General features: G+C 45.9%; 2 protein-coding genes across 2 annotated transcripts in view; both read right to left on the minus strand.

Moving 5' to 3' along the window:
• Window positions 1-644: 644 nt before the first annotated feature.
• Krt1 (keratin 1, type II) lies at window positions 645-5,957 on the minus strand. Its single transcript, XM_013032459.1, has 9 exons — window positions 5,346-5,957; window positions 3,875-4,089; window positions 3,507-3,567; window positions 2,962-3,057; window positions 2,634-2,798; window positions 2,387-2,512; window positions 1,658-1,878; window positions 1,127-1,161; window positions 645-1,030 (listed from the first exon to the last, which is right to left on the minus strand). Exons 1-9 carry the CDS (start codon window positions 5,955-5,957, stop codon window positions 645-647), a joined length of 1,917 nt encoding a protein of 638 aa, XP_012887913.1.
• An 8,194-nt stretch (window positions 5,958-14,151) lies between these two features.
• Krt77 (keratin 77, type II) overlaps window positions 14,152-14,739 on the minus strand; it is a 15,117-nt gene continuing 14,529 nt past the window's right edge. The window contains exon 10 of the mRNA XM_013032421.1: window positions 14,152-14,216. Coding sequence (XP_012887875.1) covers window positions 14,152-14,216 — 65 coding nt within the window. The remainder of the gene's footprint in view (window positions 14,217-14,739) is intronic.

Here is a 14,739-nt window from a genome sequence, read left to right on the forward strand (position 1 = left end):
CTGACCTGCCTTTCCATCTTATTCATGTGTCCCTCACAGGTCACCTGGCCTGAGATTTTTCTCTCTTTCCCACAAAACAAGATCAACACAGCCATAAACAGAGGAGATTGAGACTGGGAATTTCAAATGCAGAGTTTATTGCAGCAAAACAAGGAAGTGGGGAGTGTAAGACTTCTCCACAAAAGCCAAACAAGTTGCATACACCTTATGTACAAAACCAAGCTCTACAGAGCCGGGCTGTAGAGACAGGATCTGGAGAAGCTGTCCAGAGACAGGTGTTCTCAGTGTGACCAGGAAGCCCTGGGTCTGATTGGTCCTCCTCTGGCTGGATTAGGAGGGCCTTTGAAATATCACCTGAGTGTGGTAATCATTGCTGAACTGTTTCTCAGGCAAAACACAAAGCAGCAGCATCACCAGGGCAGTGAGATTGCCACTGATCTGAGAACTTCTTTGGGAAGCAGAGAAGAAAAAGAAAGGCCGGGAGTGATGGGAAGGGAATAGGATGAACCAATGCCATTAACTATAGCTCTCTTGTCTCCATTTAACTTGGGGCAGTTGACTCTGGGCTTGCCAAGTTTATCTGGCAAGTGATGGAGAGAGTGAGAGAGAAGAGAGAGAGAGCTAATGGGGGAGAAGACACCACTTTATCTGGTTGCCTGGGAATAACTGGTGGAAACAAACTTCACACTAGAACCACCAGAGCTCTTGACACCCCCAGAGCTGGATCCCCGGCCTCCGGAGGAGGAGCCATAGCTACCTCCTGAGCTCCCACCGCCGGAGCCCCGGCCGCCAGAACTGCCTCCACCTCCTCCAGAGCCACCTCTGTGGCCTCCGCTGCCTCCGGAGCCTCCATAGCTTCCAGAGCCACCGCCGCCGCCACCGCCAGAGCCGTAGCTGCCACCTCCGGAGCCATAGCCCCCACTGCTACCACCGCCTCCAGAGCCACCATAGCTGCCGCCTCCTGAGCCTCCATAACCACCTCCTCTTCGGCTGCTACTTCCACTCATGCTGGTGTGGCTGGTGCTCACCGCTGCACAGGGGAGAGAGAATCCATCAGCATCCATTCCATGTCCATTTCCCATCCCTCAAAACCTGCACACTCCCTGAGAAATAGGCTTGTACTTACACACACTCACATCCGGGGTACATTCTCCAGACATCCTGCAGGAGAGAGACAGAAAAAAAAAGCAGCCCCCTTAGGACATGATTGCTTTACAAACTTGTTCTTCTCTGCCACCCAGAGCCACCACAAACCTCTCCAGGCCAGCTGCCTCATATCCCCTTGATCTAAAACCTACTAGAGAAGGGGAACACCCTTTAGCTTCTGTCTTCCCCCCCCCCCGCCAGCACTGAGTACAAACATAAATCTCCATATAAATTAGACAAGAGTCTTCTTATAGCTAAGAGTAGCCACATCTAAAGGCATTGATTTTGGTATCAGGAAAAGAGACCATAGGAAATGAACTAGTAAACTGAAATGGGAATGGAAACTTAAATTTGGGAGCGTGGCTCCCAACAGGAAGACAAGCCTTGGCTTTAGCCATTTTCCCAAACCAGAACATGCTGCATCCAGGTGGCTGTGTTATTGCCCCCAATCAGTTTGCAAGAAAATGAACCTTCCAAGAAAGAGTGTTAAGGGGCTGGGTCCCTTACTCACCTGATCTCCTCTCCTTCCAGGAGAGTTCTGTAAGTAGCTATCTCCATATCCAGGGCCAGCTTAGTATTCATCAGATCTTGGTAGTCACGCAGCAGCCGAGCCAAGTCCTCCTTGGCCTGTGTCAGGGCATCTTCCAGCTCATTCAGTTTGTTCTGGGCATCTTTCAGGGCACTCTCACCACGCTGTTCAGCATCACTGATGGACTGCTGGAGGTTGGAGATCTGAGAAAAGAGATCCCAGTAAATTGCCTAGTCCCACCTTGGCCTTCCCATTGCAAATGTAATCCCTTCATCTCAGGGGTAGGGGGGAATAGACTAAGCTCCACAGAATCACTGGACTCTGTCATCTCTGAATAGTATATCACTACATGGACATCCTTTAAAAAGACATAAGGGGTGATAGACAGTAGCCTCTATTGGCCCAAGCCAAGACTCCTCTAGCTCTTCGTCAACACTCCTGCCCTGAAACTTACCAGCCTACATGCTCTTCAGTTTCTAAGTCTGCTTTAGATCATGGGTTAGATCATTCATTCTATCACTCTGTTCCCTAACTAGGTCACTTTCACAGATTTCCCTTAACAGAATTCCACGTGGTAGCTAATTTCTGGAAACTAATCCTAGCCACCAAGAGATATGAGGATAATGAAGGTGTATGGATTATGACTCCCTGCCACCTGAAAGTCACAGTCACCCCCATTCCATGCAATTAAAGAAAACTAAAAGCAAGTACCTGCTTCTTGACACTGTCGATTTCAGATCTAAGTCTCTGGATTACCCGATTCAGCTCAGAAATCTCCATCTTTGAGTTCTTCACGCTGTCACCATGTTTCCCAGCAGTGATCTGCAGCTCCTCATACTAAAGACAGTGGTTTGTGTCAATTACATGTGGGTAGAACCCAGTTTGCATACAAATATGAGAGAGATACAGCACAGGGCAGCATATATCAGGGCAACTGGCTAAGCCTTCCGGCACTCACTCTGCTCTGGTATACACGCTCAGCCTCAGCCTTGCTCCTCTGGGCAATGTCCTCATACTGGGCCTTGATTTCTTCAATAATGCTGTTCAGGTCCAGGCTGCGGTTGTTGTCCATGGACAGGATCACATTGGTTTCACTGATGTGAGTTTGCATCTGTGACAGCTCCTACAAGACACAGTCATTTGTTACATTGATAAAAACCAAATGTTAAAAACGCTTTTAAAAATGCTAAAAACCAAACCACTTAGACTGAGCAAGGGGTTAGAAGATGGGGTCAGCCTTCAAGACTTTCCATTTAGGCAGCATTGGTTGAAACCAAAGGACTTACCGCTTGGTAGAGTGTTGTTAAGAACTCAATTTCATGCTGCAAGTTGTCCACTTTGGCTTGAAGATCTACCTTGTTCATATAAGCAGAATCCACATCCTAGAGGAGCAAAAGGCATCAGGAAGCCATAATCTTTCCAGAATGGATCCTTCTTTCTAGCTATGCAGGGTTTTTTTCAAGTAGAAGTACAGTTTGGGGTCTAATCCACATCTATACTGTGAATCAGATAGCTCCAATAGAATTGTTACCTATCTGATCAGGTAGATCAGATCAGATCTGATAAATCAGTTCCTGAATTGTTTCACCTCTTTGTATTAGTCCAGGAGCTAGCCTGACTCCTTCTAAACTTCCTCCCTCCATACAGAAATATGGATGGTCTGAGTGCCTGGATTAGTGCAAAGCCAAGGTAATGTGAGAAAACACCTCTACTTCAGGTCCTCAGCAGGCCCACTATCTACTTCCAGAATATGGCTTCGTTTTGCTTACCATTGGAGAGTCTCTCCTATTATTTATTTTACAGGTGGGTTTCCACTAAAGAATTGACCCACCTTCTTGATGGTCACAAATTCATTCTCTGCATTTGTCCGTTTGTTGATCTCATCCTCATACCTACAGGAAAGTGGAATGGTTAGGAGGCTGAAAGACAATGAGGCCAGAAGCCCAGCATTCTAAACTAAAGGTGGCATTGCCTTTCTAGTTCAAGTTGGCACATCTTGTCCACCTCTGTCTTCTGAGCAACAAAACATTAAACTATTTCCACCTGCTGAGAAGATGAAACATTCTGAAAATGCCCAATTGGTTGACCTCTAAGCTTAAGGAAAAACACAGTTGCCTCCTACTTCATATTCTTAGCTTATTATTTTCTGAGAATAGGTTTAGAGCAAGAATTAACAAGTGCCCAGGCAGGGCTCCTTACTTGTTCCGGTAATCCTCTACCATATCTTGCATGTTCTTCAGTTCTGAGTCCATCCGATTTTGGTCACCCTTCAGTTGGTCCAATTTCTTTCTGAGATTGCTGATGTATGACTCGAAGTAAGGCTCTAAACTGTGGGTTCTGGTGGAGGTATCCACCTGCTGGAGCAGCTCCCATTTTGTTTGCAGCACCTGATTCTGCTGCTCTAGGAACCTCACCTAAAACACAAGACCCATTACTCTAGTGCAGAGTTGGGCTACCATGGCCCATGAGCATAGCCAATGCCTTATTCAAATAAGAACTTTAGTTTCTATCCCTGTCTATAACAAACAGAAATCAGAAGGCAATTACCAAGTCATCATCTTAACTACAAAACCCTACTCACTTCTTAACTCAGAGAAGCATTGGAAGGAAGTAGCTACCTAAAACCAATAGCAAGGCACATGTCAAATGATTGTGACTATAGTTTTAAACGGATGTAAGATATTTAAGAACTCTGCCTTCCAATGTTTTTAGGTAGTCAGCCTTAAGAATTAGTTTGCATTCCCTGAGTATGCACAGGGTTCAAAAGTATGGTTTGAAATTTATGGTAAATATGAATTTGAAATTTATGGTAAATAACCTTGGGTTAACATGATTGATGATTAAGCAGAAAAACAAAAGCTGGTCCACACGTTTTGTTTTGTTTTGTTTTTCTCAGAACAGATTCTTCAAAATATGAATGTCAAAAATCTCTCCTTGATGCAGTACCAATGTGCAATTCTCAGAGGGTGGAGCTCCATTTTGAGAGCAAAAGATGTTCAGCACTGACTCATCCCATCCTTTCTGCCATCAAGGATTCTCATTGCCTCTCAGTTCCCTTTTCATCAGCTAAGAAGATCCTTCCAGGGGTCTAATTTATATACCCTAGAAAGTTTCATTAGCCCCATTTCTATTATCTTCATTCAAAAGAAGTAGGTCCCCATTCAGTTCAAGAGCTCAAGCATTAACACCAGAGGCCAAGCAGTAGTGGCTCACATTTGTAATCCTAGCTACTCAGGAGGCTGAGTTCTGAGGCTCATGGTTCAATGCCAGCCTGGGAAGGAAAATCCATGAGATTCTTATTACCAATTAACCACCAGAAAACTGGAAGTGAAGCTGTGGCCCAAAGTGGTAGAGAGCTATCCTTTAGCAAAAGAGATCAGGGACAGAGCCCAGACCCTGAGTTCAAGCCCCACAACTGACAAAAAAAAAAAAACCACCAAAGAGTAAATGTCAGTTTGATTCATATTTAGGTCATCCACATACTCCTTTGTCCAAGAAAGAATATAGTTATTAGCATAGTTTTAACATAGGTCCTGGAAGTCTATTCACAAAATATCATTTCACAAATCTCCAAACAAAAATATAACGTTAAGCCTACTCATGTCTTGGCTGCTCCAATCTCAAAGGATCTAGGAACAGCCCTGCTAGAGCACTGAACAGAGAGTCTCACCTTGTCGATGAAAGAAGCAAACTGGTTGTTGAGTGTCTTGATCTGCTCTCTTTCTTGAGACTTTACTTTTTGGATCTCAGGGTCAACCTCCACATTGAGGGGTTGAAGGAGGCTCTGGTTGATGGTGACTTCCTGTATGCCACCAGGGGGGCAGACAGGCCCAAAACCACCGCCATATCCACCACCTCCAAACCCACCACCCCCAAAACCACCCCCACCAAAACCACCCCCACTGCCAAAACTACCACCGCCAAAACTACCACCACCAAAACCACCACTGCCGAAACCACCGCCAAAGCTACTGCCACCACCAAAACCACCAAAGCCACCACCAAAACCACTCCGTCCACCTCCTCCAGCCACACAGGAGGAGATGCTCCGGCCACCACCAAGGTCAGTAACGCTCTTGCTTGAAAAACCACCACCACCACTATATCTTCCACAGAATCCTCCTGAGAATCGCCCACCACCGCCTCCACCACCTCCTCCTCCACCGCTGCGGCGCACAGAGCTGCTGGTGGACCTGCGGTGGAAGCTGACCACACCGGCAGAGCCGGAGCTAAAGCCCCGGCTACCCCCACACATCGACCTGGAACTACACTGTCGACTCATGTTGCCTTCGAGAGAAGTAGAAGCAAAGAAGAGAGAGGGAAAGAGCTAAGTACTCCTCTGCCCTGAGCCCAGAGATGTCCCCTTATATATACAGGGAAGAAGTTGGGCTTGGTCTCCAGAGTCAGCGGAGATGCAGTGCCTCAGAAGGGCTTGGCTTGCCTGCAGCCATACAAGATTTTTACGAGCCTCAACAATACGATAAACACTACACACCTAGCTCTTAGGATGTTTTCTCAAAATTGCTGTGCCGGCAAGATTGGTTCGTGTGGTAATCATTTTATCAGACGGGATCTCTCTTAGAGTGCTTGTGACTTTGGGAAACTAGGACCCCACATCTGCTCCTTGTGTTGCTGGGAGGATTTCATAACCCTGGACAAAAGGGCATACAAGTCTCCATGCTTGCCTTGCCTTCAGGAGCTGTAAAACACACACACACACACACACACACACACACACACACACACACACTATCTCATTGTGAGCAGCAGTGTAATTCCCCAGGTTGAAGGAACTCTCTGGCCCATTTCCTAGATGTGCCCTCCAAAATCATCAAGTTACAAAGAGTGGAGGCTTCCAAAAGTCAAAAATAGAAGTTTTTTTAATTAAAGAATACATACAGGCATATAAGTTCTTATTAATGTGGTGCATTGATCGACTAAAAGAAGAGAATCTATCATCCAACAGGATAAATGGATAGGTGCTTTGCAACCACCTGAAGAAAAAGACCTGTTCCCTATGTGTGCACGCGCTCATGCACACACATGCACACCAGTATTGGGGCTTGAACTCAGGGTCAGGGTTCTGTTTCTTAGCTTTTGTTCTGTTTCTTAGCTTTTTCCTCTCAGGTCTGGTGCTCTACCACTTGAGCCACAGCACCATTTCTAGGTTTCTGATGGCTAATTGGAGATAAGAATCTCACAGACTTTTCTGCCCAAAATGGCTTCGAAGCATGATCTTCAGATCTCAGCCTCCTGAGTAGCTGCAATTACAGGCATGAGCCACTAGTGCCTGGATTATACCTTATTGTCTAAATTTTCCAGTTGTTTCTTTTTTTCAGAGATGCAGTGGATATATACTGCATAACAGAGACAACAGCAACAGAAAACAGGTACCATGTGAGTTCCAGTTGAAAAAGCCTGTGGAGCAGTGAGATGAGTTGATATTTGAAACATCTTGTAAATCAAAGTAGAGGAGGTAAGATTTGGCCTTAGGAGAGATAAATGCATATTTTTGAAGGGAAGATAATGAGAGTTTGAAAAGCCTGATCTGACTTTATGCTGTTTCTGCACATCATGTTGATGATGATGATGACAATGATGGTGATGATGATGATAATGGTAATGATGACGGTGATGATGATGATGATGACAGTGACAATAGCTACCATGTATCAAAAACTGACCATGAGCAGCCTCTGTTCCACATATTTTATATATATATATATATATATATATATATAAACTCAATTTTCACAAACACTTTGGGATTGACATTATTCTATCCAATTTTAAAATGAGGGAACTGAGGCATGGGGGTTGAAGATCCTACCCAAGTCTATATACACAGTTGGTAAGTGGCACATCTGGGATTTAGACTGAGGATTTCTAACTATATACAGTGCACAAGAGCCTAGCCCTTGTGGGATATGACAGCCCCTCAGTTGAATTCACTTTCTCTACCTGATGTAATAAAGCCAGACAGCATGGGAGGCTGGCCCACTGCAGAGTGGTCTGAAGGCAGGAAGACTATGTCATTGAGCCCTTGGCTCCTGGCACCTGAACATCCTTGGGAAATGCTCCTTCCATTACTCTGAAAAACAGATTTTGGTGATGTGGCGTTCACGAGACTTTGCTTCCAGGCAGATACAGGAGTACCCAGCATGCATTGCAGCCAGCCCAGACACACCAAGAGGCTTGCTGAAGCGCAGTATTTGATCAGTATTAACAGACAGTAGTCACCCTGAGATCTGGCAAGACCTGAACCACACACAGACTTCCATTCAGGGATTTCTTCGAAGCCTGTCATGCGCCCCACACTTACATATAAAGACAGAGTGGAAGACTCCATGGGGAAAAGCCTACTCTAACATCAGCAGGTTCCAAGGGACTCTGGGAGGGGCTTTGCATAACAGGGAGAGTCCTCACTGAACAACACAAGAGAAAGGGGCCTGCTGGAGACAGAGGATCTGTGAAGACCATCTGGTCCCCTTCCAAGGTAGTTCCCTGTCAGTCTCCCCTCCTCCATCCTCACCCTTAACCCTCATCCCTCTCTTCCCACACATTCACCCTACCCTCCTCCAGAAAATGCCCCCTTGCCTCTCCATTGCTCCCCCTGTTCCCTCCTGTCTCCATAGAACTGGGACTCCATTCTAGCATTGACATCCTTAGACTGCTAAAGCAACTATCTCTTGAGGGAATGAGTAATCTGGGACTTGGGAACAATGGGGACTGGGATAGTCCTGGCATGGTAATGAGTGTTACCTAATTATCTTCTGACAGGCAATCAAAATTCTTTCAGTTCAGCATACTCCCTATGAGACATATCACTCTGCACAATCGATTCCTTCTAGCATTTTGGAGGGGTGCACATACAAGTGTGCAGCTTGTGTGCATGTGTATCCCTACCAACCACCAGTCTCTACAATGATTCCCGCTTCTACACTAGGACTGACAGAAAGAAAAAGGGACAATAGGTAAGCAATTAGTAGACAACTTACAAAGCTGCAGACATTTTCTAAGGGCTACTATGGGAAGGGAGAAGCACAGGATCTAGAAAAAAATCATCATCCATTTACATCTGCACATCTCTCCCCACAGAATGCGCACACTTGCACACACACACACACACACACACACACACACACACAATCTTCACATGCTGAGAACTAGAGACGTAAACCCATTATACAAAGTGGAGGCTCGCAGACACTATGGGAAGCTCTAGACTCTCCAGCTAGGAGTATACACATCTGGGATTAGAGCCTGGGGTTTTTATGGATTGTTTCCTGAAACTGGAGAAGAGATACAAAGACAGACAAGTGGAGGACCCTATAAATTAGTATCAAAAAACTCACTGAATATTTTCCATCCATGGAGCATTAAGGACACACCAGCCTGCCAAGCAAAGATAGAATGTCAGCTCCAAGAAACAGATATTTGTCCCAGATGTACAATCAAGTCCTGGGAATCCTCCAACTTTTGAATCCAAATCCTTTTCTCTTTCCAGGGCTGGCTTTCAGTGCCACCCAGCCAGGGAGGAACTACAATGGGGCTCATTCATTTCCTGCAATGCCCCCAGGAACATAGTAGGTATGTGGAGATATTTAACACACACACACACACACACACACACACACACCTCCACTGCTGGTTTATTTATATACTCACGTTTACAAAATAAAGACAGAAGTGAAAAGGGAAAGCGGTACTGACTTCTGCAAGTACTATATCTCATTTAAATGATATGAAAAGTTATCGGGCTGTTAATGTCACCATTTAAAGAAAAGATAACATAGGTTCATGGAGGTGAAACTCTGTATACAAGATCACCCAGCTGGTAACTGACAAGCCAGGCTTCTCCAGCCCTGAGTTCACACCTCATGGCCTTGGCCTGCCTTATCACCAGTATCACCTACACCTTTTTGGCTCACCCGTCATCAGCTTCACACCATGACCCTTCCTCCCACACTTTGCTGATCATCATTTTCTTACTTCCCTTTTCCTCTCTTTTCCCAGCTCATTTTCACTTTAAGGCAACAACTGGCTCTTCCCATAGTGGAGTTCTGGAATCCCCTCAATCTCAAATCTTCAGCATTTGGTCCCAAATCTAATTTTCTGTCCCTTGACTCTCTTGACAACCAATACCTTTCTCTCTTCTTCTTTTTCTTCCACTCACTGCTGTATTGGTTTCTTTTCCTATTCTCTGTTGCCGTTTGCCCAAGTACACATTGATGTATCAGTTGGCCATTTGCACATGCATATAGGAATGTGTGTGTATGAGTATGCATCCGTATGAGCATGTGTGTTTGCTGATGACCCTCCCCAATTGCTTAGTAAGTCTTTGGGAAGCCATACTAGTCCCACACATCTATGGTCCCCAGCATTTGTGGGGTATGGCCAGCAGTACTGGCTGACAAGACTGCCAGAACACCTGCCCAAGGACTCACACACACCCCAGAGCCGATGGCAGAGAGGTTGCACAGGCAAGCTGTGGGGCATAGGCAGAGGCAGGCGTGGTGATGTTTTGAGAGTTTTTTGAGGGATGGGACTGAGAAAAGAATTAAAGAGAAACATGCAATGACAAGCCACCTAGCCCTGCGGGGCTCTACCAGGGAAGGGACGTGGGAGAAGAGAATTTCAGGGGAGTGGGGAAAGCCTAAGCCTGGGAGGAGTGCAGGGGAGTCACAGACAATGGGGAGGCGGGGTGAGATGTTGAAAGCTGTCAGGCAGCAGAGGAGGGGCCAAGACTTTTTATGCAGGAAAGAAAAGTGGGGAGTGAGGGGCAGCCCCATTGAAGACAGACAGAAAGGAGGGCTCACCCAGGAACCAGCCACATAGGAGCAGAGCAGAGGCCAGGGGAGAGAAAGCCAAAGATGCAGGAGAGATGCAACACAGCTTGTCTTAGTCTGTGTTCTCTCCCCAGTGCTCATTTCTAGCTGGGTGACTCCAGGCAGGTCATGATTTTCTCTAAGTTTTCTCCATTGTAAAATAGGGACTATACTTTCCAAGGAAACCACAGGGTGTCGTAATCAACAGTGGAGGAAGGATCCACTCTTACCCTGGCAATTGGAAAGACCTAAAACTTGGGATCATAATCAGAGAAAACTTCAGAACAAGCCTCTGTCTCACTGAAAACAGTGGACAGGCTAAGTTGACATTCATGAAATGAGATCTTGTAAGAGAAAGCTCTGGGACCTGTAAAGCCTGTAAATCTGTTGTAGGGAAGCTCGGGGTGCACCATCCAGGAGGGAGGTAAAGGAGCTGGAAGAAGCCCTGGCTGGCACTATGGAATGTCTGTACTTCAGGGTAGGCTGAGCCCACGGAGGTCGGCATGGAAGTCCAGCAGCACACCCACAGTCCCCCATCCGCTCCCTTCTCAAGAAGCCCTGCCAAGCTTGGGAAGGAGACATTCAGAAATGATTTGCACATTGGAGCATCTCCCACCAATTCCAAATTTTCAGCCCAGCCCTATGACAGAGCTTTGATCCACTCGAAGACATCCATCCATGTTCCTGAACCAATTGGAAAGCTGATAAAACCAGGGCAGCAAGTCCAACAAAACTGTGGGAGTTACGCAGAACTTGAAGAGGGACTATTGGAGCACCTGGCTTTTTAAGTTGAAGACAATCTGGGCCAAAAGGCTGGGCCAATTGAGGGTGAGGCCTTATTCTCAAGACTCTACTTTAGACAAGGAATTTTCCCAGCCCAGAAATGCACATCTTATCTAAGGTCAGACTGAGTGAGAACTTTCTTGAGCCAATGAATCTCCTCCATTTCATTACATCCTGAGATAAAAATCTCTGCAGCTGAGAAGCTGGTGGATTTAAATTTAGATTTCCAGTGTGACCCGCCCTTGCCACCACCTTTCAGAGGGAGGAGCAGCTGGCATAATTCCCCTGGGATTTCACTGCCCCAAAATCTGGGCTCCTTCCCACTGGTACCTGTCCCCAATTGGATGAATGAATGGGCTAGTTTTACTCTCCCTGTCAAGACTGGATGAGTGTGTGTGGTGGTGGGAAGGGGGGTTGTTCCATTGTTCCATTGTCCCAGAAAAAAAGCACACAGCTCCCACATGTGGTCTCCCCAGACCTATAGCAGTGACAGTGAAAAATGAGATTAATCTATGAGGAATATTTTTGTACCTGGATTATAGAGCTGCTTACTGTTTTTATTGAGGGCAAACTGGAAGTGAGTGGTATCTGTTCCTGATGAAAGTGTTTTCTGTCCCTATCAGGAAATTTCTTCTAGCATTTTTCAGTGCCAGTTCCCATGGCATAGGTCCCTAGAGAGCTCTCTTCTGCTAGAGAACTCCATTTTGCCCAGAATATTAAACCAAGACTTTTGATCTAGACTTTAAGAGCCCTTTCTGGACTGACTCCTCTCCTCCTGCCTTTATTTTCCATTTTCCCACCTGGGTCATCTCTCTTTTAATATTCCCAGGATTTGTATCCATCTCACTCTCTCATTCTATCACTCTATCTCTGTCTCTTTCTCTGTATGTCTGTCTTTCTCTCTTTCTCTCTCTCTCTCTATCTCTCTCTCTCATACACACACACACACACACACACACACACACACTTCCCATCCCCTCTGAATGAGATGATATAGTCTTCTGAAAAGACTATGATGATCCTGATTCCTGCCTAGGGAAAGGATGGAAATGGTTAATCTTGACGTCTGGGTGGCCCTACTCTTGCAGGGCCAGAGCCAAGTCAGAGTCCCTTTTTGTTTTAGTTTATGTAGTTGTTGTTTGCTTGTTTGTTTGATGGTCCTGGGGCTTGAACTCAGGGCCTGGTAACTGTCTCTGAGTTTCTTTTGTTTAAGGCTAGTGCTCTACCACTTGAGCCACAGTGCCACTTTTTCTGAGTAGTTTACTGGAGATAAGAGTTTTATGGACTTTTCTGCCCAGGCTGGCTTCGAACTGTGATCCTCAGATGTCAGCTTCCTGAGTAGCCAGGATTACAGGAGTGAGCCACTAGCATCTGAAGTCAGAGTATCTTAGAGCAACACAAGCACCATCCCAGGAGTCAACTATCCATATCTGTTCCCAATCCGCAGTGCTAGAAATTGATCCACAGATTGTAATCAGTCTGACAGTGCTAGAAAACTGGGGTTCATTTGTATAATCCTAACTAGGCCCTTGCCCTCTCTCTCTCCATGACTTCCTCCTTCCATAGTATCTGGTCTTATTTTTCCCATTGAATATAGAAAGAAAAATCCCTTTAATCCCCCTCTCAGCCTCTACCACATGAAATCTTAGGGCAATAAGATGTGAAATGCCACCATACACATATCCCCACCATCTTCCACCTTCTCCTTCCACCTCCTGCCAAATAGTTAACTTTATAACTCCCCATGTAGCCTCTTCCATCTCAAGATCAATGGAAAGGTGCACCTTACATGAAGCCAAATCTGCTGGAGTTCCCACCTGCCCATGTGGGTCATCCACTGAGATCAGCCTCCTCTTCCTCCTCCTCCTCCTCATCATCATCATTATATCATCACCATCCCCTTCCTCCTCTTCCTCCACCCTTCTTATGGAGACCCTTCTAATATTTGCAGGTAGCTGTCATATCTTTCCCAAAGACTGCTCTCCAAGCCCACCAACCACTCAATGTAGCTAGACTTCTGGTACTCTATCATTACTGTGCTGGTTCCTATCACTGAATAAACCCCTGTGAATCCTTGACAGTAATTCAGAGCCCCCAGAGTGGTCAGATGACTATAGAAGGGTCTGAAAGAAATCTCTTCCTGGTGCTCTCCTTCCTGGTTCCCATGCTTGTCTCCAGAAGTTACCACGCCCTACAGATTCATATGTTCTCACCAACAGCAGAATACTGTCAATCACTTTTATGCCTACTGCTATCTAACCACATCTGCCCTGCCTAGTCTTGTGCTTGTGATTTTCTACTTTAAGTATAAGACACTACATCTGACCTTCCTCTTTCCTTTTCCCCTGGGTCAGCTTCTGCATATCTTTCCCTTTCCCAGCCTGCTTTTAACAGACCTGTGGCCAAGACAGGTTGCAATAGGAAGAAATTTCTCAGCAAGTAGGTTGGGTGTGCCTGGGAACATAATGTCTTATCAATATGGTTGCAACCATATTTGAGTGAATCCCAAATCCAAATTACATCTATGCTTCTTTAGGGAATAAGAAGGCAAGTCACAACTTTTATGTGACTTTTTGTACAGACTCAGAAATACAAATGGGCTAAGGTGATGGCTTAACTGGCTCCATTTCTTTCTAAATTTCTGCATTCTATCTTCTGTTAAGGCGTCAGTTAAAAATGTGTCCTCTGCCCTTTACCCCCACCCAGTTAACAGGTCTCAGCCTCTTACCTCCCAGCTGTTTCTCCCTGCTGCTCCCTACTGGCTCAAACATATTCACTGTCTACCTTTGAGTCTCTGGGCAGACTAGTCATCTCTCCTAAGGACCCTCCATGATGTCCCTGCCACACCTGCTCCTAGTCTCTTCCCTAGCTCTGTGCCACCTTCCTGTCCTCCAGAAGCCCACTGGGATCAAACTTCCCTTTCCCAACAGCTGTGGGCCCAATGGTTCTCTTCCAGTGGGTCTGCCTATGCACTCAGGTCTTGTTTCACCCTCAGGCTATATGGCCCACAGGAACACACTCTAGCTTTTCCTCCCCCTCAACATTTCTTTCCCACCCCCACCCAATATTATTTGAATTATGGGCACTTTCAAGATTCAACATGTTCCTCATCATTTCATTTCCAGGGCCTAAGCCTCTGCCTGCCACACTGTAGGAGCTTAATAAATGCCCACTGAACAAATGTGTACCTAATTCTTAAATGATGGATCACTTTTAAGATTATGTCCTTGATGCTCTCCAAGATGGTGTATTGCAGAAAGGCATGATGGTGTACAACTGTAACACCAGCTACTCAGGAGGTAAAGGCAAGAGGATTTCTAAAATTCAAGGCCAGCCAAGGCAATAAAAGATCTCAAAACTGGGGCTGGGAAGGTAGCTCAGTGGTAGAGCGCTTGCCTTGCATGCATGAGGCCCTGGGTTCGATTCCTCAGCACCACATAAGCAAAAAGAAAA

Source organism: Dipodomys ordii, unplaced genomic scaffold, assembly GCF_000151885.1.
Source record: "Dipodomys ordii isolate 6190 unplaced genomic scaffold, Dord_2.0 Scaffold155, whole genome shotgun sequence".
NCBI classification, from domain to species: Eukaryota; Metazoa; Chordata; class Mammalia; order Rodentia; family Heteromyidae; genus Dipodomys; species Dipodomys ordii.

Excerpts from the sequence above, each read along its gene's own strand:
- Krt1 (XM_013032459.1), bottom strand. The coding sequence starts at position 5,957 with ATGAGTCGACAGTGTAGTTCCAGGTCGATGTGTGGGGGTAGCCGGGGC. Across the intron at positions 2,799-2,961 it reads TAACAACACTCTACCAAGCG|GAGCTGTCACAGATGCAAAC; the intron begins GTAAGTCCTTTG and ends TGTGTCTTGTAG. Across the intron at positions 1,031-1,126 it reads TACCCCGGATGTGAGTGTGT|CGGTGAGCACCAGCCACACC; the intron begins GTAAGTACAAGC and ends TCCCCTGTGCAG.